This window comes from Leptopilina heterotoma, unplaced genomic scaffold, assembly GCF_015476425.1.
Source record: "Leptopilina heterotoma isolate Lh14 unplaced genomic scaffold, ASM1547642v1 Lhet_242, whole genome shotgun sequence".
Classification (NCBI taxonomy): Eukaryota; Metazoa; Arthropoda; class Insecta; order Hymenoptera; family Figitidae; genus Leptopilina; species Leptopilina heterotoma.
In genome coordinates this window covers 1-26500 of record NW_025110957.1, presented here as the reverse complement: position 1 = coordinate 26500, position 26500 = coordinate 1, and the positions used below count along the sequence as shown (strand labels likewise).

At 41.7% G+C, this 26500-nt stretch overlaps 1 protein-coding gene across 1 annotated transcript; it reads left to right on the top strand.

The window, feature by feature from the left end:
• Positions 1-732: 732 nt before the first annotated feature.
• On the top strand, positions 733-22729 carry LOC122503047 (zinc finger CCCH domain-containing protein 13-like). Its single transcript, XM_043613454.1, has 5 exons — positions 733-972; positions 1099-2140; positions 16412-16855; positions 16988-17184; positions 21920-22729. Exons 1-5 carry the CDS (start codon positions 733-735, stop codon positions 22727-22729), a joined length of 2733 nt encoding a protein of 910 aa, XP_043469389.1.
• Positions 22730-26500: the final 3771 nt, after the last annotated feature.

Here is a 26500-nt window from a genome sequence, read left to right as displayed (position 1 = left end):
ATTTTATGTATTTCAGGTTATAACCGGCGCTTAGAATTTTATCTAAATAATTAATTCTTAGAAAAATGACCTCTTTGTTTAAATGATTTAGTTAATTCTGCTTATTACTATACCTTTAAAAAAGATTTTTTTTAATAATTAAATTCTAAGAAATATAGTTATCTTAAAATTTATATCAAAATATCACATAATTATATTTTTTGGATTTTTATTATGACAATTGTTTAAAGACTTTCAATAATAACAATTTCTTGAAAAAGAATGCTTTGCTTTTAAAAGAGATAATTATTAAATTTAAAAACAGCAAATGAAATTTAAAACCTATTATAACAATACCTTTGTTTTAAAGAATGTTAATGATAGTTATTTTTTAGATGCTATCTTTATGAATATCTTCTTAAATATCAAAGCTTAGGGCGCTTTATATCTACTCTCTCTTCATAACCTTAATTATGTTTTGTCTAAATTACCAGATTGTAAACAATTTTTTCGCGTATAAAAAGATGCTCCTTCAGATGAGCTTTATTCACAAAGTGACATTTGAAATTGAAAGTAAGAAGTTAGTGCTTTATTCTTTTTAAATTTTGAATCAGTGATTAGTGCTTTGCTCTATACTTAAATCAAGTTTTAAAGAAAATGTAAGTGTAAATTATTATAATTTTTTTATATAACAAATCTTTTAATTTTTTAAAATTTATTTAAAGTTTTCAATTTTTTTTTATAGACTTTAAGATGAGTTACACGAAGTTGGAAATTGTTATTTCTGCACCTACTCAATGGCTTTTGGATTCAAGGATAGAAGCTTTTGAAGAAGTGTGCCTAACTGCAATCTCATTTTTAGAAATGAGAGAACAAAAGGGTCATAACATTCAAAATGCTACAATTAATTTTAATAACGTCAAAGTAAAAATTGTGTTTATGGAAACTGGAATTTGGATCCGAAGAGTCGGATTTTCAATCGATGACATATTGGTAAGTTTTAATTATTTTAATCAAATAGATTTCAAATATTAGTGAATATTAATTGAAATGTTATAAAAGTTTTCAAAATTGATTTCTATATTAAAAATGAAAAAAAAATGTTTTATTATTTTCCAGGATGCAGGCAGCTATCATGGATTTAAATTAACATTTGAGGTTCCTTCTCTTTGGGTGGATCATCAGACCGATTTCCAAAAATTAACAAAAGCTTTTATTGTTGCTGCAATTAGAGAAGATTTAAGCTTTACTGTTCAAGGAGCCTGTGAACAAATGGATAAAGATATCTCCGTTTGGAGTGAGAAATATGATGATGTGATGGAATTGGGCATGGTGGACCACCTGAGTGAGGGAGAACAGGATACAGTAGTGGACAACGAGAGTGAGGAAGAGCAAGATCTAGTGGTGGTGGACAGTGAAGAAGAGCAAGTGGAAGAGGAGGAGCGTGAGGGAGTGCAAGATGTACCTGAGAGTGAGGGAGAAAAAGATATTGTGGTGGTCTTGGACAGTGAGGAAGAACAAGTGAAAGGGGGTGAGCAAGAGGAGGAGGAGCGTGAAGGAGAGACTGTGCATGAGAGTGAGGGAGAACAAAATATAGTGGTTGATGATAAGAGTGAGAAAGAACAAGATCTTGTGGTGGTGAACAGTGAGGAAGAACAAGTGGAAAAGGAGCGTGAGGAAGAGACTGTGCATGAGAGTGAGGGAGAGGAGATTATGAATGAGAGTGAGGGAGAGCGAGATATGGAACTTGAAAGTGAGGGAGAGATGGATAATGAACTTGAGAGTGGGGGAAAGCGAGATATGCAAGATGAGCGTAAGAGAGAGGGAGAGCGAAATATGCAAGATGTAGATGAAAGCGAGAAAGAGCGTGAGAGCGAGGGAGAGCGTGAAATACAAGATGTGCATGAGGGAGAGCGTGATATGCGAGATGTGCATGAGGGAGAGCGCGATATGCAAGATGTGCATGAGAGCGAGGGAGAACGAGAAATGGGTCATGAGAGCGAGGGAGAGCGAGAAGTGGGTTATGAGAGTGAGAGAGAGCGTGATATGGGTTATGAGAGTGAGAGAGAGGGAGAGCGTGATATGGGTTATGAGAGTGAGAGAGAGGGAGAGCGCGATATGGGTTATGAGAGTGAGAGAGAAATAGAGATGGGGGATGAACGTGAGAATGAGTAAAAAATAAAATGAAAATGTTATACATAAATATTGTTCTCTTACTTTTAATAACATTTTTTCTAATATGTATTTTCTTTCATATAACGTTTTCACTTATTTTTTCTTATATATATTGTGACGATGTGAATTGTCGTTCTTTATTTTGTCGAAATTCTGAATCGTCATGTCATCTGTCGGAATTATCCCTGAACCGTGATCGTTAATTGGTATGGTAATTTAGAAAGTCGGAACTGCCGTGGGACCCACTATCAGTGGTGAATGTGTGTCGCGCGGCTAGTTAGTAGGAGAGAAAGTGCTAGAGGGCAGAGCCGCTGATGGTTAGAAAGAGACAGAGAGAGGAGAGCCAGTGGAACAAGAGAGAAGAAGAGTTGAAGAAGACGAGCACGTGTGGAGAAAAGCCAGAAACAGGTGTCATTAGTTTTTCGCCGACATTTTGGCAGTCAGTGACCTACGAGATTTGTAAGAGAGTGTTCTATGAGATGTGTAGACAGTATCTTGTAGAAACGTGCGTAAGAGTTCTCTTGTAAAAGTTTTGAGTGTTGTGAGAGAAAGAGAGTTTTGTGTAGAAAAGAGGATTAATAAAGAGTGTCAGTAGAAGTGTAGTGGTTTTCTTTGGATTATTCCTCTATTTATCCCTGGGGAAAATAGCCGCCAAGAAACCAGCAAAAAGGAGAGATTGAGAAACATCGCTGGGTAAGTCAGTATCGGGCCAGTGTAGTACCAGTCGTGTCTCGTCGTTGGCATTTCTGCTTGCCAACTTGTTCAGGCAGAATTTCCTCTGACGATTGAGAGCGTCTCAGAGGTGTTGTTGTTTGTCGGGTTGTTAAAGAGTCGAGCATAGTTTATTAATTAAGCTTAAAATTAATTGGCGCCTGACGGCGAAATTTATTAACTTAAATTTCATTTTATTATTATTGTTGGAAAGCGTCAGATTTTGCTTGACGTAAGCAGAACTTTTAGCTTAAATTAAAATTAGTTAAAATTATACGTCACAATATATATATGTATTTTCTTATATGTATTTTTTCTTTCATATGAATTGTGTATGTATCTTCAATGTGTTATGCATTTTCTGTGAAAGTTGCTTTAAATGAATAAAAATTAATAAAAAATATTCTTTTGAAAATTATTGTGTTGATTTATTTAAATATTTTCTAAAAAATAAATTTCTAATTATTTTTTCCTGTTATGTAAAATTTTCAGATTTTAAAAGTATATATTCGTAAAGTGTGGATAGATGCCACTTTTCTCAAATCTCCAAAAAAAATGGATATATTTATGTATTATTGGTTCTTTTATATCTATTAACCATAAAAAAATTTTTTTTTGCTATAAAGTGCCAGCTGATAATGATGATCATGATGATGATGATGATGGAAGAATATGATAATGAGGGAGACCGAGATTTAGTTGTAAACATAAAGTTATAATATATTTCTTAGTGACTTTTAATTTATAAAATCATTAGTAAGCAATTCTTTTTATTAACATTTATTTAAAGTACCACCTTATGAACAATTGTCATTGTAAAGCAATTTTTAAATAATTATTCTCTCATTTATATTAAAACTAAACTTTATTTACAGTGAATTAAAAAAATAATTTCTTAAATTTTATGATGGTAAAAATTTTTTTTAAAAAAATAATAGAATTTATGAAAGAAATTAAGTTTAAAAGATAACCTTTTGAATATTTCAATACATGTCGCTTCAGTTTTTCTTGAAACTTATGTAAAATGAAGCTTAAAAAATTCTAGTTTTATTCTCAGTAAACATTATAATGAGCAATTCGGTTTGAAATTTAGGAAATTAATTTAAATTTTACAAATATATCAGAGGGTAAAAAATTTGAAAAAATAAATTCCGCTTGGTACATACATTCAACCTCCGAAAATTCTTTTAAATTCTAATTAATATCTCAAATTTCCATGAATTGCCCATTATAATGTTTACAGGGAATAATAATAGCAGTAAATCCTGTTATTTAAAAACAAATTTTTATAATCATAAAACTGAGAAATTTTTCATCTAAAATCACTAACAGTAAATAAATTTTTGGCTTTAATAAATAAGAGAAATAATTATTTTAAAAGTGGTTTTATAAAGTGGTTTGTTTTGAAATAAAATGACCTATATATTTATTTTTTGTTATACTTGAGTGTAGCGGTGGAGCTTGAGAATGCAGGAAAGCAAAAGACTGCTTGAGAGTGAGGGAGAGAAAACAATGGTGAATGAGAGTAAGGGAGAGCAAGAGATAGTGCATGAGGGTTTGGAAGGTGTACAGAAGAGTGAGAGAGATATATGCAAGATCGGTGTGAGAGTGAGGGAGAGCGAGATATTTTCTAAAAAAAATTTATTGTATTTGCTTAAAGAATTAAGTTTTGTCTTTAATAATTTATTTAATTATGAACAACTTTCTGAATTTCTAATTTTTTTTTAGTTTAAATGAAATTTTTAAGTTTTCAAAGTTTATATATATATTTCAAAACTTGTGGATCATGTGTGGCTAGTGAGAACAAACCTATTAAGTATGAAAGTAAGGGAGAGAAAGGGGGGTGCAGCTTGAGAATGCAGGAATGCAAAAGACTGTGCTTGAGAGTGAGGGAGAGAAAACAAATGGTGAATGAGAGTAAGGGAGAGCAAGAGATAGTGCATGAGGGTTTGGAAGGTGTACAGAAGAGTGAGAGAGATATATGCAAGATCGGTGTGAGAGTGAGGGAGAGCGAGATATTTTCTAAAAAAAAATTTATTGTATTTGCTTAAAAAATTAAGTTTTGTCTTTAATAATTTATTTAATTATGAACAACTTTCTTAATTTCTAATTGTTTTTAGTTTAAATGAAATTTTTAAGTTTTCAAAGTTTATATGTATATATTTCAAAACTTGTGGATCATGTGTAGCTAGCGAGAACAAACCTATTAAGTATGAAAGTAAGGGAGAGAAAGGGGGTGGAGCTTGAGAATGCAGGAAAGCAAAAGACTGTGCTTGAAAGTGAGGGAGAGAAAACAATGGTGAATGAGAGTAAGGGAGAGCGAGAGATAGTGCATGAGGGTATGGAAGGTGTACAGAAGAGTGAGAGAGATATATGCAAGATCGGTGTGAGAGTGAGGGAGAGCGAGATATTTTTTAAAAAAAATTTATTGTATTTGCTTAAAAAATTAAGTTTTGTCCTTAATAATTTATTTAATTATGAACAACTTTCTGAATTTCTAATTTTTTTTTAGTTTAAATGAAATTTTTAAGTTTTCAAAGTTTATATATATATTTCAAAACTTGTGGATCATGTGTGGCTAGTGAGAACAAACCTATTAAGTATGAAAGTAAGGGAGAGAAAGGGGGGTGCAGCTTGAGAATGCAGGAATGCAAAAGACTGTGCTTGAGAGTGAGGGAGAGAAAACAAATGGTGAATGAGAGTAAGGGAGAGCAAGAGATAGTGCATGAGGGTTTGGAAGGTGTACAGAAGAGTGAGAGAGATATATGCAAGATCGGTGTGAGAGTGAGGGAGAGCGAGATATTTTCTAAAAAAAAATTTATTGTATTTGCTTAAAAATTAAGTTTTGTCTTTAATAATTTATTTAATTATGAACAACTTTCTTAATTTCTAATTGTTTTTAGTTTAAATGAAATTTTTAAGTTTTCAAAGTTTATATGTATATATTTCAAAACTTGTGGATCATGTGTAGCTAGCGAGAACAAACCTATTAAGTATGACAGTAAGGGAGAGAAAGGGGGTGGAGCTTGAGAATGCAGGAAAGCAAAAGACTGTGCTTGAAAGTGAGGGAGAGAAAACAATGGTGAATGAGAGTAAGGGAGAGCGAGAGATAGTGCATGAGGGTATGGAAGGTGTACAGAAGAGTGAGAGAGATATATGCAAGATCGGTGTGAGAGTGAGGGAGAGCGAGATATTTTCTAAAAAAAAATTTATTGTATTTGCTTAAAAAATTAAGTTTTGTCTTTAATAATTTATTTAATTATGAACAACTTTCTTAATTTCTAATTGTTTTTAGTTTAAATGAAATTTTTAAGTTTTCAAAGTTTATATGTATATATTTCAAAACTTGTGGATCATGTGTAGCTAGCGAGAACAAACCTATTAAGTATGAAAGTAAGGGAGAGAAAGGGGGTGGAGCTTGAGAATGCAGGAAAGCAAAAGACTGTGCTTGAAAGTGAGGGAGAGAAAACAATGGTGAATGAGAGTAAGGGAGAGCGAGAGATAGTGCATGAGGGTATGGAAGGTGTACAGAAGAGTGAGAGAGATATATGCAAGATCGGTGTGAGAGTGAGGGAGAGCGAGATATTTTCTAAAAAAAATTTATTGTATTTGCTTAAAAAATTAAGTTTTGTCTTTAATAATTTATTTAATTATGAACAACTTTCTTAATTTCTAATTTTTTTTTTAGTTTAAATGAAATTTTTAAGTTTTCAAAATTTATATATATATTTCAAAACTTGTGGATCATGTGTGGCTAGTGAGAACAAACCCATTAAGTATGAAAGTAAGGGAGAGAAAGGGGGGTGGAGCTTGAGAATGCAGGAATGCAAAAGACTGTGTTTGAGAGTGAGGGAGAGAAAACAAATGGTGAATGAGAGTAAGGGAGAGCAAGAGATAGTGCATGAGGGTTTGGAAGGTGTACAGAAGAGTGAGAGAGATATATGCAAGATCGGTGTGAGAGTGAGGGAGAGCGAGATATTTTCTAAAAAAAATGTTATTGTATTTGCTTAAAAAATTAAGTTTTGTCTTTAATAATTTATTTAATTATGAACAACTTTCTTAATTTCTAATTGTTTTTTAGATTAAATAAAATTTTTAAGTTTTCAAAGTTTATATATACATATATGTTAGACTGTCTTTCTGTATGACAGAGGAAAATATGATCCAATCAACACTTTTGTTTACTATTTTGAAAATTATGCTCTGCCCACTATAGGTGGGGGACAGCGAGCCTCCAAATGAAGTCAATCTTCCTCATTAGATCATTGTACTTAATCAGTCCAACGAGATCTTTTGAACCATACGGGGAAAAAAAGTTGATCAAATATTTTTTTTAAGTGTGGTTAAAGTGTAAGTTTAAGTGTTTAAAGTTTTCTACAATGTTTGCATCTTTAAAATTGACTTTTAAACCAAAAATGTTTTTTATTTAAAATTTTTTTCTTTTTAAGCGATTTGTTATTCTGAAATACTATATCCTATTTTATAACTTTTTCATTTTTTTTAAATAAAATATCAAGAAATAAATAACTGTTCATTTACTGGTGATTTGATCTATTTTAATCGCTTAAAAAGAAAAAAAATTCAACTTGCATACAAGTAAGGATGCACAGTTGCTCCTAATGCAAACAGCAAGGGAAAATGAGGTCGATATCCTGTTCTGCAGTGAGCAGTATCAAGGAAGCGATCTCGCCCCTTGGTATCAGGATAAGGCGAAGAGAGCCGCCATAAAGCTGTGCAACCCAGAATTGCGGGTTGACAAGTTTCTGGAGACGAGCAGTGGGTTCGTGTGGATAGAGGTGGCTAATATACGTATGTATAGCTGCTACTTCTCACCCAACGACCCACTGACAAACTTCGAAGCCAATATCGAAGACCTAGAATCGAGCCTCACAGAATCCAGGCTGGATGTCATCATCACTGGTGATTTTAACGCAAAGTCGCCAGAGTGGGGTGAGACGAGACTCGACAAGAGAGGAATTCGTATTGGAGAAATGATCTCCAGAAACGACTTATTGGCAGTAAACCGAGGCAATACATGGACTTTTAGACGAGGTGCGATCGGATCAATTATAGATCTAACAATCGCATCGTCTAAACTATTTAGCCGCATAACCGAATGGCGGGTCTCAGAGGAATATACCGCAAGTGACCACCAGTACATTGAGTTCTCAGTCTCTATGGGAGACACACGAGGAGGAAAAAGACAGGATGCTCCTAGTCGCAAAACCTCCTCGTGGAATATGAAGAGACTCGACAAGGAAAAGTTCGGCCGGTCCCTAAGAGAAGCCCTTTTAATTGAGGACTTGGGCTGGGTTAAGAGGCCGAGCAGTCTGGATAGGGAGGTGCGAGCGGTGAGGAACATGATAGTCACCGCTTGCAATGCGTCAATGCCACGCAAAGGCGCCACTCCAGTAAGAAAATCCTTGCACTGGTGGTCAGAGGAGCTAGCCTCCTTGAGAAAGGAATGCCTCGAAGCAAGAAGGACATATACCCGATCTAAGGGAGATCCCTTGCTGAAAGAGGCTTTCAAGGAGGCGAAAAAGGACCTCAAGAAAGAGATCCGCAAGTCGCGACGCCGTAGCTGGAAGGACCTAATCGAGGAAGTCGATAAGGACCCATGGGGTCTGGCTTTTAAAATCGTAACTAAGAAATTAGTGACGAGGCAAAAGACCCCCGGCATGGACAATCCCGATTGGGTCAGAAAGATAATAAGTTCTTTGTTTCCTCCTGCGGAGCCATACCTTAGAAGGGACTGGAGTTTTTGCAAAGTCGAAGAGGAAGAACTCTTCACACTTAGTGAACTGCAAAAAGCAGGCAAAAGATTGAAAACAGGCAAGGCGCCTGGAATCGATGGGATAAGTAACGAGATCCTAAAGTTGGTAATCGACACTTTACCCCAGATTCTGCTTCGATGCTTCAATCTTTGCCTTGAGAGAGGAGAGTTCTTCCGCGACTGGAAGCGACAGAGGTTAGTCCTCCTAAGGAAAGGTGAAAAACCTCTAGATAAGGTGTCATCGTACAGGCCTATATGCCTGCTAGATACGATGGGTAAACTTCTAGAGGATATGGTTCTGCAGAGAATGCAAGGCCACTTGACCGAAGAGAATCGTCTGTCCGATCACCAATTTGGTTTCCGTAAAGGCAAGTCCACAGTTGATGCCATCCAGGCAGTTGTGGACATAGCCAAAGCAGGAAAAAACAAATTGGGACCTGGGAAAAAGAAGAGCTTCTGCGCGTTGGTAGCAATTGACATACGTAACGCGTTTAATTCCGCAAGATGGAAAGATCTCATCGAGTCGATGGAAAAGAAAAACATGCCGCCCTACTTGTTGCGGATAATGGATAATTATCTTAGCGACAGGTGGGTTATATATGAGGGAGACACCTGCACTCTCAAGGAAGAGATGCAGCGTGGGGCTCCTCAAGGCTCAAGGGTGGGTCCATTTGTATGGAATGTATCTTACGATGATTTTCTGCGAATGGATCTGCCCGAAGGTGCGGTGATCATCGGCTTTGCGGACGACGCATTATTCGTGTGCACTGCCGAAAGTGAGGAGGCTCTTGGGACATTGGTGAACGAATGTCTGCGACTAGCTAAAAGCTGGCTGGATACCAGAGGTCTTGAAATGGCCCTGGAAAAGACCGAGGCACTGCTGGTCACAGACAGACGTGGTTATGAGCTCCCACGAATCGTGGTAGACGGATTTGAGGTCAAGTGGAGTAAGCAAATTAAATATCTTGGTGTGGAGTTAGATGGAAGGTTAAACTTCCACCACCACATGGCTACGGCGTCAAATAAGGCGATCGAGTGTGCGGCTAATCTTTCACGGCTAATGCCAAATGTTGGCGGACCCCGTGAACAAAAAAGAAGACTGGTGGCGAGTGTCGCCCACGCTAAAATGCTCTATGCAGCACCAGCGTGGGCCCCATCCCTGAGGAGTAAAAGATGTGTGACCATCTGTGAAAAGATACTGTCTGCGCAGAGATCGATAACAACGCGTATCATCTCTGCATATAAGACGGTATCTACGAGTGCTGTGCAGGTCCTTGCAAGTGTCCCGCCAGCAGATCTTTTGGCGAGGGAAAGGGAAGAAATGTTTCTCTTTTCTAAAGAAAGCAGTTCCTTGAATGAGGAATTAAGACCAAGCAAGGGCCTAATCTGCAAAGAAGCGAGGCACAGGCTCATAGAAAGATGGCAAGAAAGATGGGATGGTGAGGAAAAAGGTCGATGGACTTATCGCCTTATCCCGGCACTCGCCACCTGGATAAATAGGAAACACGGTCAGGTTTCCTATTACTTGACTCAGGCGTTTACAGGTCACGGGTGTTTTAACTCGTACCTGTGTCGCTTTAAATTACGCGAGAACGAGGTGTGTGCATATTGCCAGTTCCCTGAGGACAACGCGGAGCACACCCTCTTCTCATGCAAGAAATGGGACTTGGAGAGGCGGGCCATGTTCGAAGGTGTAAACAGTCAAGTTACACCGGAGAACATGGTATCGCTGATGACCCAGTCAGAGGAGAATTGGCGGCAAGTCGAGAACTTTATAATCTCGGTTATGTCGAGGAAGGATCTCGACGGTCGCCAAAAAGCGTAATTTAAACAGCTTTTAATTTATTCGTTTGTTTTTTATTAATTTATTTTGTGATTTATTTGTCCTTATACATTTTTTAATTGTTTGTGTTTTTTTTTTATTATTCATCTTTGTACAGTTTTATGTTTTCAATTTTTTATACGCGTTTATTTTTTCTTTTTTTTATATATCCGTTTATAATTTTATCTTTTGACTTTTTACACTTAATTACACATTTGTTATTTTTAATTATTGTTGTGCTGTTAATTCCGCTTTATATTGAAATAGTTTTAAATTTTTAACTATTAACGCAGGATAACCGCAGAGAAAAGCAGAAAGTCACATTAGCGACAGAGTTGGAGCGCCACCCTCGAAGGCTAAAGTCTTACGTCAGTTCCGAGGGAGGGTAAAGGGCTCCAGAAGAAGGGTTACGGGTTTTAGTGGGTCGGGCTGGCAGTAGGTCGCCAGTTTATTAAATTTAATATTTTATATATTTAATTTTCTTTTTTTTATCTCCTTTTGTTTTATCACACCAACCCCACATAACCTTGGAGTGCGGAATCCAAGGTATCTGTAGGCAGATTTCCCAAAATTCCCTAAGCAAAAAAAAAAAAAAAAAAAAAAAAAAAAATAATAATAATAATAATAATAATAATAATAATAATAATAATAATAATAATAATAATAATAATAATAATAATAATAATAATAATAATAATAATAATAATAATAATAATAATAATAATAATAATAATAATAATAATAATAATAATAATAATAATAATAATAATAATAATAATAATAATAATAATAATAATAATAATAATAATCCCCGCCGATGGTTGTCCACTACCGAACATCATCGATGTCTTTGATGTGCTGGGAGAAGTGGATGCTTATCCACTGCCAGACATGATTGACATCATGGATATGTTCGGTAGACCTTGCCGTGGTGGCGGGGCTTTTCACTAAAGGGCAACCAACAGGGTGGTTCCCTGATTCTAAAACCAAAAAAAAATGAATGAAATGGATAAAGATTCAAATAAATTACTCCAAGCGGGTACCTCAAATGAGGGTAATCCCGTCACCGATTCTGATCGGGTTCAAGCCCCGGTAGTCGGTGCAGACGGCTCCAAGGATTTTGGAGGGAGCCAAATAAAAAATTCTGAGGATGTGGGACTTAGCAGATTCGAAGAAAATGTTTTAGAACAGGTCGATCTGATCACAATAATACTGGATAGTATGTGGCGTGCTTGCAAAAAGCAAAAAAACATTAGCAAGGATGTTAAGGATGGAATGGTGGCAATGGAGAAGGTGCACGAGGTGCTTTGCAGAAACCTGCGATTTATACCTAAGCCCTTCATTAGCCCAAGCAAACCAAGGTCGAATCCTGAAACTCCTAGATCGATGTCGCACGCCACATCCAGCGAGAGCAAGTCCATCGACCCAAGGAAGCGCCCTAGAGAGTTTGAAGGTCCGGAGACTGATTCTTCTGTGACCACTCCCAAGGGTAAGAGGGTTAAGAGCAAGGAGACCAAGGCAAACCCTACTGTTATGGAGACGGAGGTGAGTAAGGCTGCTTCGGCCAGGGTTGCTTCTTATTCGGAGGCAACTGTGGCAAATAAGCCTGAAAACGAAAAAGACTTTGAAACTGTCTCCAATAGGAAACGGGAGGCCCGTAAGAAAAAGGCCTTGAAGAAAGCGGAGGAGAGGGAGCGACTTCAGAAGCGCCCCCCCAAAATTAGAACAACGGAGGCAATAAAAATTGTGGCCCGGAATCCAGAGACCTACCATGATCTCATAAAACTGGCAACAACTTCGGTAAAGCCAGAGGAAACTGGAACAGAGATTGTGAAAATTAGGAGAACTCTTAAAAAAGAGGTTCTTGTTGTTGTGAAAAAGGGGGGTGAAACTTCAAAGTTCGCTCAGAATCTTACCTCCGTTCTTCTGGACAAGGCCGAGGTTACGGCTCTTGTCAGTAAAAAGACCCTCGAAATTCGGGATCTTGTCGAAACAACTTTAGAGGAGGACGTTTTAACCGTCTTAAAGCAGAAGTTGCAAAAGCCCGAATTAGAGGTGACTTGCCGACTTCTGACACGTTTTGGTGGTACGAAAGTGGCACTAGTACGCTTGAATGAAACGGACAGCGAGAGTCTGCTTAAGCTGGGCAAAGTGCGTATTGGCTGGATAAATGCATCCATCCGAACGCACTTAGAAGTGACAAGATGTCAAAAGTGCCTAGCCTATGGACACGTGACCCGAATTTGCAAGGGCCCCGACAGAACAAAAAACTGTCGGAGATGCGGCGAAGCGGGACACTTCTCCAAAAAGTGTACTAATGACAAGCCAAAGTGCATAACGTGTACAGATTTGGGAAAAACGGAAGTCAACCATATCCCTGGAAGAATTTCCTGCCCGGTTTACAAGGAGGAACTGGAGAAACTTAAAAGGGCAAATCCTTAAAGCTCCTTCAAGTCAACCTGCATACAAGTAAGGATGCACAGGTGCTCCTGATGCAAACAGCTAGGGAAAATGAGGTGGATATCCTGTTCTGCAGTGAGCAGTATCAAGGAAGCGACCTCGCACCTTGGTATCAGGATAAGGCGAAGAGAGCCGCCATCAAGCTGTGCAACCCAGAATTGCGGGTTGACAAGTTCTTGGAGACAAGCAGCGGGTTTGTGTGGATAGAGGTGGCTAACATACGTATGTATAGCTGCTACTTCTCACCCAACGACCCGCTGACCACCTTCGAAGCCAATATAGAAGACCTAGAATCGAGCCTCATAGAATCCAAGCTGGATGTCATCATCACTGGCGATTTTAATGCAAAGTCGCCAGAGTGGGGTGAGACGAGGCTCGACAAGAGAGGAATTCTGATTGGAGAAATGATCTCCAAGAACGATTTATTAGTTGTAAACCGGGGAAAAACATGGACGTTTAGACGAGGTGCGATCGGATCGATAATAGATCTAACGATAGCATCGTCTAATATATTTAGCCGCATAAGCGACTGGCGGGTCTCCGAGGAATATACAGCAAGTGACCACCAGTACATTGAGTTCTCAGTCTCAATGGGAGACACACGAGGAGGAAAGAGACAGGAAGCTCCTAGTCGCAAAACCTTCTCGTGGAACATTAAGAAACTCGACAAGGAGAAGTTCAGCCGGTCCCTAAAAGAATCTATCTTAATTGAGGATTCTGGTTGGGTGAGGAGGCCGAAAAGTCTAAATGGAGAGGTGCGAGCGGTGCGAAATATAATCGTCACCGCTTGCAAGGCGTCGATGCCACGTCGCAAAGGCGCCTTTCCAAGGAAAAAATCCTTGCACTGGTGGTCAGAAAAACTGTCCTCCTTGAGAAAGCAATGCCTCAAAGCAAGAAGGACATATACCCGTTCTAAGGGAGATCCCTTGCTGAAAGAGGCTTTCAAGGAGGCGAAAAAGGACCTCAAGAAAGAGATCCGCAAGTCGCGACGCCGTAGCTGGAAGGACCTAATCGAGGAGGTCGATAAGGACCCATGGGGTCTGGCTTTTAAAATCGTAACTAAGAAATTAGTGACGAGGCAAAAGACCCCCGGCCTGGACAATCCCGATTGGGTCAGAAAGATAATAAGTTCTTTGTTTCCTCCTGCAGAACCATACCTTAGAAGGGACTGGAGTTTTTGCAAAGTCGAAGAGGAAGAACTCTTCACACTTAGTGAACTGAAAAAAGCAGGCAAAAGATTAAAAACAGGCAAGGCGCCTGGAATCGATGGGATAAGTAACGAGATCCTAAAGTTGGTAATCGACACTTCACCCCAGATTCTGCTTCGATGCTTCAATCTTTGCCTTGAGAGAGGAGAGTTCTTCCGCGACTGGAAGCGACAGAGGTTAGTCCTCCTAAGGAAAGGTGAAAAACCTCTAGATAAGGTTTCATCGTACAGGCCTATATGCCTGCTAGATACGATGGGTAAACTTCTAGAGGATATGGTTCTCCAGAGAATGCAGGGCCACTTGACTGAAGAGAATCGTCTATCCGATTACCAATTTGGTTTCCGTAAAGGCAAGTCCACAGTTGATGCCATCCAGGCAGTTGTGGACATAGCCAAAGCAGGAAAAAACAAATTGGGACCTGGGAAAAAGAAGAGCTTCTGCGCGTTGGTAGCAATTGACATACGCAACGCGTTTAATTCCGCAAGATGGAAAGATCTCATCGAGTCGATGGAAAAGAAAAACATGCCGCCCTACTTGTTGCGGATAATGGATAATTATCTTAGCGACAGGTGGGTTATATATGAGGGAGACACCTGCACTCTCAGGGAAGAGATGCAGCGTGGGGCTCCTCAAGGCTCGAGGGTGGGTCCATTTGTATGGAATGTATCTTACGATGATTTTCTGCGAATGGATCTGCCCGAAGGTGCGATGATTATCGGCTTTGCGGACGACGCGTTGTTCGTGTGCACTGCCGAGAGTGAGGAGGCTCTTGGGACATTGGTGAACGAATGTCTGCGACTAGCAAAAAGCTGGCTGGATACCAGAGGTCTTGAAATGGCCCTGGAAAAGACCGAGGCACTGCTAGTCACAGACAGACGTGGTTATGAGCTCCCACGAATCGTGATAGACGGATTCGAGGTCAAGTGGAGTAAACAAATTAAATACCTTGGTGTGGAGTTGGATGGAAGGTTAAACTTCCACCACCACATGGCTACGGCGTCGAATAAGGCGATCGAGTGTGCGGCTAATCTTTCACGGTTAATGCCAAATGTTGGCGGACCCCGTGAACAAAAAAGAAGACTGGTGGCGAGTGTCGCCCACGCTAAAATGCTCTATGCAGCACCAGCGTGGGCCCCATCCCTGAGGAGTAAAAGATGTGTTACCATCTGTGAAAAGATACTGTCGGCGCAGAGATCGATAACAACGCGTATCATCTCTGCATATAAGACGGTATCTACGAGTGCTGTGCAGGTCCTTGCAAGTGTCCCGCCAGCAGATCTCTTGGCGAGGGAAAGGGAAGAAATGTTTCTCTTTTCTAAAGAAAGCAGTTCCTGGGATGAGGAATTAAGACCAAGCAAGGGCCTGATCCGCAAAGAAGCGAGGCACAGGCTCATAGAAAGATGGCAAGAAAGATGGGATGGTGAGGAAAAAGGTCGATGGACTTATCGCCTTATCCCGGCACTCGCCACCTGGATAAATAGGAAACACGGTCAGGTTTCCTATTACTTGACTCAGGCGTTCACAGGTCACGGGTGTTTTAACTCGTACCTGTGTCGCTTTAAATTACGCGAGAACGAGGTGTGTGCATATTGCCAGTTCCCTGAGGACAACGCGGAGCACACCCTCTTCTCATGCAAAAAATGGGACTTGGAGAGGCGGGCCATGTTCGAAGGTGTAAACAGTCAAGTTACACCGGAGAATATGGTATCGCTGATGACCCAGTCGGAAGAGAATTGGCGGCAAGTCGAGAACTTCATAATCTCGGTTATGTCGAGGAAGGATCTCGACGGCCGCCAAAAAGCGTAATTTAAACAGCTTTTAATTTGTTTGTTTGTTTTTTATTAATTTATTTTGTGATTTATTTGTCCCTATACATTTTTTTTAATTTGTTTTGTTTTTTTTATTCATCTTTGTACAATTTTATGTTTTCAATATTTTATACGCGTTTATTTTTATTTTTTTTATATATCCGTTTATAATTTTATCTTTTGACTTTTTAAACTTCTTAAAATTTTTGTTTTTTATTGTTGTTGTGCTGTTAATTCCGCTTTTATATTGAAATAGTTTTAAATTTTTTAACTATTGACGCAGGAGAACCGCAGACACAGAACAAAGTCGCAGCAGCGATAGAGTTGGAGCGCCTCCCTCGAAGGCTAAAGTCTTACGACAGTTCCGAGGGAGGGTAAAGGGCTCTAAAAGAAATCCAGGATGGCGTGACGGTTTTGGAAGGTGCGTTTGAGATAATCTGTAGGAATTTACGTTTTATCCCCAAGCCTTTCATAGACCAGGAGCCGCAACACCCAACTGTGGTAGCTCCACAGCAGACGGAGAGCACTACTGCACCTCTGAACGGCGCAAAGACATGTCCTAATAAGGCAAAAGGCGTTAATAAACGCCCCAGGGAAGGTACAAGCCCAGATGCGAGTCCGCGACGGGCGACTCAAGGCGGGAAGAGAATTAAGCGAAAGGAGGCTCCACAGCTTGGTTCTGAGTCGCTGGTTAGAGCAAGAGAGGCGCCCTCAAACAGTCCTGGCAAGTCGTATGCTGAGACCGTCTTGAGGGACGGAGCGGACAATGGAGACGGTTTCAAGGTTGTTAAAAACAAGGAGAAACGGACTCCAAAAGAGAAACCCTCAGGTGAGAAAAAGGAGCTTCCGAAGCCCCCTTTGAAGCTAAGGAGCACGGAAGCTGTTAAAATTACGGCAAGCGACCCAAAGTTTTATGAGGGTATCTTGCCGCTAATAAAAGCAAAGGTAAACCCAGAAGATACGGGTACCGTGATCCGGAAAATCAGGAGAACTTTTAAACAGGAGGTTCTCGTGATAGTGAAAAAGGGCGGAGAGACCTTAAAATTTGCAGATGCACTGTCTTCGGCCCTGCATGGTAAAGCTGAGGTCACACCTCTAGTGAATAAAAGGTCTCTAGAGATTAAGGATTTGGACGAAGCCACCTCAGAGGATGAGGTAAATGCAGCACTAAGAGAAAAGCTGGGTAAACCTGACCTGAAGATGGAGTGTCGACTTTTGCCGCGCTACAGAGGAACTAAGGTTGCTCTAGTACGTCTGACAGAGGCAGAAAGTAATACTCTGCTAAAGCTTGGTAAAATAAAAATCGGATGGATAAATGCTCCAATTCGCGAGCATGTTGAAGTAGCTAGGTGCCAAAAGTGCCTAGCATACGGACACTCAACCCGAACCTGCAAAGGCCCCGACAGAAGTAAAAACTGTCGGAGATGCGGCGGAGAGGGACACCTCGCGAAGAGCTGTAAAGTTAAGCCGAAGTGCCTTACGTGCTTGGACCTGGGGAAGCCAGAGACGGATCACGATTCCGGAAAGAGAGCCTGCCCGGTTTACAGAGAAGAACTGCAAAAGATTAAAAGGGCAAATCCTTAAAATTTTTGCAGGTCAACCTGCATACAAGTAAGGATGCACAGTTGCTCCTAATGCAAACAGCAAGGGAAAATGAGGTCGATATCCTGTTCTGCAGTGAGCAGTATCAAGGAAGCGACCTCGCCTCTTGGTACCAGGATAAGGCGAAGAGAGCCGCCATAAAGCTGTGCAACCCAGAATTGCGGGTTGACAAGTTTCTGGAGACGAGCAGTGGGTTCGTGTGGATAGAGGTAGCTAATATACGTATGTATAGCTGCTACTTCTCACCCAACGACCCACTGACAAACTTCGAAGCCAATATCGAAGACCTAGAAGCGAGCCTCGCAGAATCCAGGCTGGATGTCATCATCACTGGCGATTTTAACGCAAAGTCGCCAGAGTGGGGTGAGACGAGACTCGACAAGAGAGGAATTCGTATTGGAGAAATGATCTCCAGAAACGACTTATTGGCTGTAAACCGAGGCAATACATGGACTTTTAGAAGAGGTGCGATCGGATCAATTATAGATCTAACGATCGCATCGACTAAACTATTTAGCCGCATAACCGACTGGCGGGTCTCTGAGGAATATACCGCAAGTGACCACCAGTACATTGAGTTCTCAGTCTCGATGGGAGACACACGAGGAGGAAAAAGACAGGATGTTCCTAGTCGCAAAACCTCCTCGTGGAATATGAAGAGACTCGACAAGGAAAAGTTCGGCCGGTCCCTAAGAGAAGCCCTTTTAATTGAGGACTTGGGCTGGGTGAAGAGGCCGAGCAGTCTGGATGGGGAGGTGCGAGCGGTGAGGAACATGATAGTCACCGCTTGCAATGCGTCAATGCCACGCAAAGGCGCCACTCCCGTAAGAAAATCCTTGCACTGGTGGTCAGAGGAGCTAGCCTCCTTGAGAAAGGAATGCCTCAAAGCAAGAAGGACATATACCCGATCTAAGGGAGATCCCTTGCTGAAAGAGGCTTTCAAGGAGGCGAAAAAGAACCTCAAGAAAGAGATCCGGAAGTCGCGACGCCATAGCTGGAAGGACCTAATCGAGGAAGTCGATAAGGACCCATGGGGTCTGGCTTTTAAAATCGTAACTAAGAAATTAGTGACGAGGCAAAAGACCCCCGGCCTGGACAATCCCGATTGGGTCAGAAAGATAATAAGTTCTTTGTTTCCTCCTGCGGAGCCATACCTTAGAAGGGACTGGAGTTTTTGCAAAGTCGAAGAGGAAGAACTCTTCACACTTAGTGAACTGCAAAAAGCAGGCAAAAGATTGAAAACAGGCAAGGCGCCTGGAATCGATGGGATAAGTAACGAGATCCTAAAGTTGGTAATCGACACTTCACCCCAGATTCTGCTTCGATGCTTCAATCTTTGCCTTGAGAGAGGAGAGTTCTTCCGCGACTGGAAGCGACAGAGGTTAGTCCTCCTAAGGAAAGGTGAGAAACCTCTAGATAAGGTTTCATCGTACAGGCCTATATGCCTGCTAGATACGATGGGTAAACTTCTAGAGGATATGGTTCTGCAGAGAATGCAAAGCCACTTGACCGAAGAGAATCGTCTATCCGATCACCAATTTGGTTTCCGTAAAGGCAAGTCCACGGTTGATGCCATCCAGGCAGTTGTGGACATAGCCAAAGCAGGAAAAAACAAATTGGGACCTGGGAAAAAGAAGAGCTTCTGCGCGTTGGTAGCAATTGACATACGCAACGCGTTTAATTCCGCAAGATGGAAAGATCTCATCGAGTCGATGGAAAAGAAAAACATGCCGCCCTACTTGTTGCGGATAATGGATAATTATCTTAGCGACAGGTGGGTTATATATGAGGGAGACACCTGCACTCTCAAGGAAGAGATGCAGCGTGGGGCTCCTCAAGGCTCGAGGGTGGGTCCATTTTTATGGAATGTATCTTACGATGATTTTCTGCGAATGGATCTGCCCGAAGGTGCGGTGATCATCGGCTTGCGGACGACGCGTTATTCGTGTGCACGGCCGAAAGTGAGGAGGCTCTTGGGACATTGGTGAACGAATGTCTGCGACTAGCTAAAAGCTGGCTGGATACCAGAGGTCTTGAAATGGCCCTGGAAAAGACCGAGGCACTGCTGGTCACAGACAGACGTGGTTATGAGCTCCCACGAATCGTGATAGACGGATTCGAGGTCAAGTGGAGTAAGCAAATTAAATATCTTGGTGTGGAGTTAGATGGAAGGTTAAACTTCCACCACCACATGGCTACGGCGTCAAATAAGGCGATCGAGTGTGCGGCTAATCTTTCACGGCTAATGCCAAATGTTGGCGGACCCCGTGAACAAAAAAGAAGACTGGTGGCGAGTGTCGCCCACGCTAAAATGCTCTATGCAGCACCAGCGTGGGCCCCATCCCTGAGGAGTAAAAGATGTGTGACCATCTGTGAAAAGATACTGTCTGCGCAGAGATCGATAACAACGCGTATCATCTCTGCATATAAGACGGTATCTACGAGTGCTGTGCAGGTCCTTGCAAGTGTCCCGCCAGCAGATCTTTTGGCGAGGGAAAGGGAAGAAATGTTTCTCTTTTCTAAAGAAAGCAGTTCCTTGAATGAGGAATTAAGACCAAGCAAGGGCCTAATCCGCAAAGAAGCGAGGTACAGGCTCATAGAAAGATGGCAAGAAAGATGGGATGGTGAGGAGAAAGGTCGATGGACTTATCGCCTTATTCCGGCACTCGCCACCTGGATAAATAGGAAACACGGTCAGGTTTCCTATTACTTGACTCAGGCGTTCACAGGTCACGGGTGTTTTAACTCGTACCTGTGCCGCTTTAAATTACGCGAGTACGAGGTGTGTGCATATTGCCAGTTCCCTGAGGACAACGCGGAGCACACCCTCTTCTCATGCAAGAAATGGGACTTGGAGAGGCAGGCCATGTTCGAAGGTGTAAACAGTCAAGTTACACCGGAGAACATGGTATCGCTGATGACCCAGTCAGAGGAGAATTGGCGGCAAGTCGAGAACTTCATAATCTCGGTTATGTCGAGGAAGGATCTCGACGGCCGCCAAAAAGCGTAATTTAAACAGCTTTTAATTTATTCGTTTGTTTTTTATTAATTTATTTTGTGATTTATTTGTCCTTATACATTTTTTAATTGTTTGTGTTTTTTTTTTATTCATCTTTGTACAGTTTAATGTTTTCAATTTTTTATACGCGTTTATTTTTTCTTTTTTTATATATCCGTTTATAATTTTATCTTTTGACTTTTACACTTAATTACACATTTGTTATTTTAATTATTGTTGTGCTGTTAATTCCGCTTTATATTGAAATGGTTTTAAATTTTTAACTATTAACGCAGGATAACCGCAGAGAAAAGCAGAAAGTCGCATCAGCGACAGAGTTGGAGCGCCGCCCTCGAAGGCTAAAGTCTTACGACAGTTCCGAGGAGGGTAAAGGGCTCCAGAAGAAGGGTTACGGGTTTTAGTGGGTCGGGCTGGTAGTAGGTCGCCAGTTTATTAAATTTACTATATATATATATTTTTTCTTTTTTTATATTTCCTTTGTTTATCATACCAACCCCACATAACCTTGGAGTGCGGAATCCAAGGTATCTGTAGGCAGATTTCCCAAAAGTCCCTAAGCAAAAAAAAAAAAAAAAAAAAAATAATAATAATAATAATAATAATAATAATAATAATAATAATAATAATAATAATAATAATAATAATAATAATAATAGTAATAATAATAATAATAATAATAATAATAATAATAATAATAATAATAATAATAATCCCCGCCGATGGTTGTCCACTACCGAACATCATCGATGTCTTTGACGTACTGGGAGAAGCGGATCCACTGCCAAATATCATTGATTTCTTTGATGTGCTGTGAGAAGTGGATCCACTGCCAAACATCATTGATTTCTTTGATGGGCTGGGAGAAGTGGGTCTGCTGCCAGACATGATTGATTTCTTTGATGAGTTAAGAGAAGTGGGTTCGCTGCCAGACACGACTGGCATCTTGGATATGTTCGGTAGACCTTGCCGTGGTGGCGGGGCTTTTCACTAAAGGACAACCAACAGGGTGGTTCCCTGATTTTAAAACCAAAAGAAATGAATAAAATGGATAAAGAATCACATAAATTACTCCAAGTGGGTACCTCGAAAGAGGGTAATCCCACCACCGATTCTGATCGGGTGCAAGCCTCGATAGTCGGTGCAGATGGCTCCAGGGATTTTGGAGGGAGCCAAATAGATAGCCAGGTGACATGCTACGAATCAAATGTCGCAAATCAGTTCCTGGCTATCCCGGGAATTTTTAAAAGCTTGCGCCAAGGATTCAAGCGACAAAAAAACGTCGGTCGTGACATCCAGGATGGCGTGACGGTTTTGGAAAATGCGTTCGATATAATCTGTAAGAATTTACGTTTTATCCCCGAGCCTTTCAGAGACCAAGAGCCGCAATTTCCAACTGTGGAAACTCCACGGCAGACGAAGAGTGTTATTGCAACCCGGGATAGCGCGGCTGCAGGCGCAACTAAGACGAAAAAGGTTAATAAGCGCCCTAGGGAAGGGGTAAGCCCGGATGTGAGTCCACAACGAGCGACTCAAAGTGAAAAGAGGATTAAGCGAAAGGATGCTCCACAGCTTAATCCTGAGTCGCTAGTTGAAGCAAAAGGGGCGTCCTCAAGTAGTCCTAGTAAGACGTATGCCGATACCGTCTTGAAAGACGGAGCGGACATTGAGGATGACTTTAAGGTTGTTGGAGAAAGAAAGAAACGGGCTCCAGGAAGAAAGACCAAAGGCGAGAAAAAAGAGCTCACGAAGCCCCCTTCGAAACTCAGGTCCACGGAAGCTGTGAAGATCACGGCAAGAGACCCAAAGTTTTACGAGGGTATCTTGCCGCTGATAAAAGAAAAGGTTAAACCTGAAGATACAGGCACCGTGGTACAGAAAATCAGGAGAACTTTTAAACAGGAAGTTCTCCTGATAGTGAAAAAGGGTGGAGAGACCTTAAAATTTGCGAAAAGTCTGTCCTTGGCCCTGCATGGCAAGGCCGAGGTCATACCTCTTGTAAATAAGAGGTCTCTAGAAATCAGAGACCTGGATGAAGCCACTACAGAGAGTGAGGTGACTTCAGCATTGGAAGAAAAGCTAGGCAAGTCCGACCTGCCTATAGAGTGCAAATTACTGCCGCGCTACAAAGGAACTAAGGTTGCTCTAAATCCGCTTGGCAGAAGCAGAAAGTGACATTCTGCTTAAACTTGGCCGAATCAAAATCGGCTGGATAAATGCTCAAATTCGCGAGCATGTTGAAGTAGCTAGGTGCCAAAAGTGCTTAGCCTATGGACACTCTACCCGAACCTGCAAAGGCCCCGACAGAAGTAAAAACTGTCGGAGATGCGGCGGAGAGGGACACCTCGCGAAGAGCTGTAAAGTGAAGCCGAAGTGCCTTACGTGCTTGGACCTGGGGAAGCCAGAGACGGATCACGATTCCGGAAAGAGAGCCTGCCCGGTTTACAGAGAAGAACTGCAAAGATTAAAAGGGGCAAATCCTTAAAATTTTGCAGGTCAACCTGCATACAAGTAAGGATGCACAGTTGCTCCTAATGCAAACAGCAAGGGAAAATGAGGTCGATATCCTGTTCTGCAGTGAGCAGTATCAAGGAAGCGACCTCGCCCCTTGGTATCAGGATAAGGCAAAGAGAGCCGCCATAAAGCTGTGCAACCCAGAATTGCGGGTTGACAAGTTTCTGGAGACGAGCAGTGGTTCGTGTGGATAGAGGTGGCTAATATACGTATGTATAGCTGCTACTTCTCACCCAACGACCCACTGACAAACTTCGAAGCCAATATCGAAGACCTAGAAGCGAGCCTCACAGAATCCAGGCTGGATGTCATCATCACTGGTGATTTTAACGCAAAGTCGCCAGGTGGGGTGAGACGAGACCTCGACAAGAGAGGAATTCGTATTGGAGAAATGATCTCCAGAAACGACTTATTGCAGTAAACCGAGGCAATACATGGACTTTTAGACGAGGTGCGATCGGATCAATTATAGATCTAACAATCGCATCGTCTAAACTTTTTAGCCGCATAACCGACTGGCGGGTCTCTGAGGAATATACCGCAAGTGACCACCAGTATATTGAGTTCTCAGTCCTCGATAGGAGACACACGAGCAGGAAAAAGACAGGATGCTCCTAGTCGCAAAACCTCCTCGTGGAATATGAAGAGACTCGACAAGGAAAAGTTCGGCCGGTCCCTAAGAGAAGCCCTTTTAATTGAGGACTTGGGCTGGGTGAAGAGGCCGAAGTCTGGATGGAGAGGTGCGAGCGGTGAGAAACATGATAGTCACCGCTTGCAATGCGTCATGCCACGCGCAAAGGCGCCTTTCCCGTAAAAAATCCTTGCACTGGTGGTCAGAAAGCTAGCCTCCTTGAGAAAGGAATGCCTCAAAGCAAGAAGGACATATACCCGATCTAAGGGAGATCCCTTGCTGAAAGAGGCTTTCAAGGAGGCGAAAAAGAACCTCAAGAAAGAGATCCGCAAGTCGCGACCCGTAGCTGAAGGACCTAATCGAGGAAGTCGATAAGGACCCATGGGGTCTGGCTTTTAAAATCGTTACTAAAAATTAGTGACGAGGCAAAAGACCCCCGGCCTGGACAATCCCGATTGGGTCAGAAAGATAATAAGTTCTTTGTTTCCTCCTGCGGAGCCATACCTTAGAAGGGACTGGAGTTTTGCAAAGTCGAAAGAAAGGAAGAACTCTTCACACTTAGTGAACTGCAAAAAGCAGGCAAAAGATTGAAAACAGGCAAGGCGCCTGGAATCGATGGGATAAGTAACGAGATCCTAAGTTTGGTAATCGACACTTCACCCCAGATTCTGCTTCGATGCTTCAATCTTTGCCTTGAGAGAGGAGAGTTCTTCCGCGACTGGAAGCGACAGAGGTTAGTCCTCCTAAGGAAAGGTGAAAAACCTCTAGATAAGGTTTCATCGTACAGGCCTATATGCCTGCTAGATACGATGGGTAAACTTCTAGAGGATATGGTTCTGCAGAGAATGCAAAGCCACTTGACCGAAGAGAATCGTCTATCCGATCACCCATTTGGTTTCCGTAAAGGCAAGTCCACGGTTGATGCCATCCAGGCAGGTTGTGGACATAGCCAAAGCAGGAAAAAACAAATTGGGACCTGGGAAAAAGAAGAGCTTCTGCGCGTTGGTAGCAATTGACATACGCAACGCGTTAATCATTCCGCAAGATGGAAAGATCTCATCGAGTCGATGGAAAAGAAAACATGCCGCCCTACTTGTTGCGGATAATGGATATTATCTTAGCGACAGGTGGGTTATATATGAGGGAGACACCTGCACTCTCAGGAAGAGATGCAGCGTGGGGCTCCTCCAGGCTCGAGGGTGGGTCCATTTGTATGGAATGTATCTTACGATGATTTTCTCTGCGAATGGATCTGCCCCGAAGGTGCGGTGATCATCGGCTTTGCGGACGACGCGTTATTCGTGTGCACTGCCGAAAGTGAGGAGGCTCTTGGGACATTGGTGAACGAATGTCTGCGACTAGCTAAAAGCTGGCTGGATACCAGAGGTCTTGAAATGGCCCTGGAAAAGACCGAGGCACTGCTGGGTCACAGACAGACGTGGTTATGAGCTCCCACGAATCGTGATAGACAAATTCGAGGTCAAGTGAGGTAAGCAAATTAAATATCTTGGTGTGGAGTTAGATGGAAGGTTAAACTTCCACCACCACATGGCTACGGCCTGTCAAATAAGGCGATCGAGTGTGCGGCTAATCTTTCACGGCTATGCCAAATGTTGGCGGACCCCAGTGAACAAAAAGAAGACTGGTGGCGAGTGTCGCCCACGCTAAAATGCTCTATGCAGCAACCAGCGTGGGCCCCATCCCTGAGGAGTAAAGATGTGGTGACCAGTCTGTGAAAAGATACGGTCTGCGCAGAGATCGATAACAACGCGTATCATCTCTGCATATAAGACGGTATCTACGAGTGCTGTGCAGGTCTTGCAAGTGTCCCGCCAGCAGATCTTTTGGCGAGGGAAAGGGAAGAAATGTTTCTCTTTTCTAAAGAAAGCAGTTCCTTGAAGGAGGATTAAACCAAGCAAGGGCCTGATCCGCAAAGAAGCGAGGCACAGGCTCATAGAAAGATGGCAAGAAAGATGGGATGGTGAGGAAAAGGTCGATGGACTTATCGCCTTACCCGGCACTCGCCACCTGGATAAATAGGAACCACGGTCAGGTTTCCTATTACTTGACTCAGGGCGTTCACACAGGTCACGGTGTTTTAACTCGTACCTGTGTCGCTTTAATTACGCGAGAACGAGGTGTGTGCATATTGCCAGTTCCCTGATGACAACGCGGAGCACACCCTCTTCTCATGCAAGAAATGGGACTTGGAGAGGCGGCCATGTTCGAAGGTGTAAAACAGTCAAGTTACACCGGAGAACATGGTATCGCTGATGACCCAGTCAGAGGAGAATTGGCGGCAAGTCGAGACTTCATAATCTCGGTTATGTCGAGGAAGGATCTCGACGGCCGCCAAAAAGCGTAATTTTAAACAGCTTTTAATTTGTTCGTTTGTTTTTTATTAATTTATTTTGTGACTTTATTTGTCCTTATACATTTTTTACTTGTTTTGTGTTTTTATTCATCTTTGTACATTTTACATGTTTTTTTTTTGAATTTTTATACGCGTTTATTTTTTCTTTTTTTTATATATCCGTTTATAATTTTATCTTCTGACTTTTTCGCACTAATTAAACATTTGTTATTTTTAATTATGTTGTGCTGTTAATTCCGCTTTATAGTGAAATAGTTTTAAATTTTTAACTATTACGCAGGATAAACCGCAAAGAGAAAGCAGAAAGTCGCATTAGCGACAGATTGAGCGCCACCCTCGAAGGCTAAAGTCCTTACGACATTTCCGAGGGAGGGTAAAGGGCTCCAGAAGAAGGGTACGGGTTTTAGTGGTGGCGTTCCGAGTCCGA

Excerpts from the sequence above, each read along its gene's own strand:
- LOC122503047 (XM_043613454.1), top strand. The coding sequence starts at position 733 with ATGAGTTACACGAAGTTGGAAATTGTTATTTCTGCACCTACTCAATGG. Across the intron at positions 973-1,098 it reads TTTCAATCGATGACATATTG|GATGCAGGCAGCTATCATGG; the intron begins GTAAGTTTTAAT and ends ATTATTTTCCAG. Across the intron at positions 16,856-16,987 it reads CGACCCAAAGTTTTATGAGG|ATGCACTGTCTTCGGCCCTG; the intron begins GTATCTTGCCGC and ends TAAAATTTGCAG.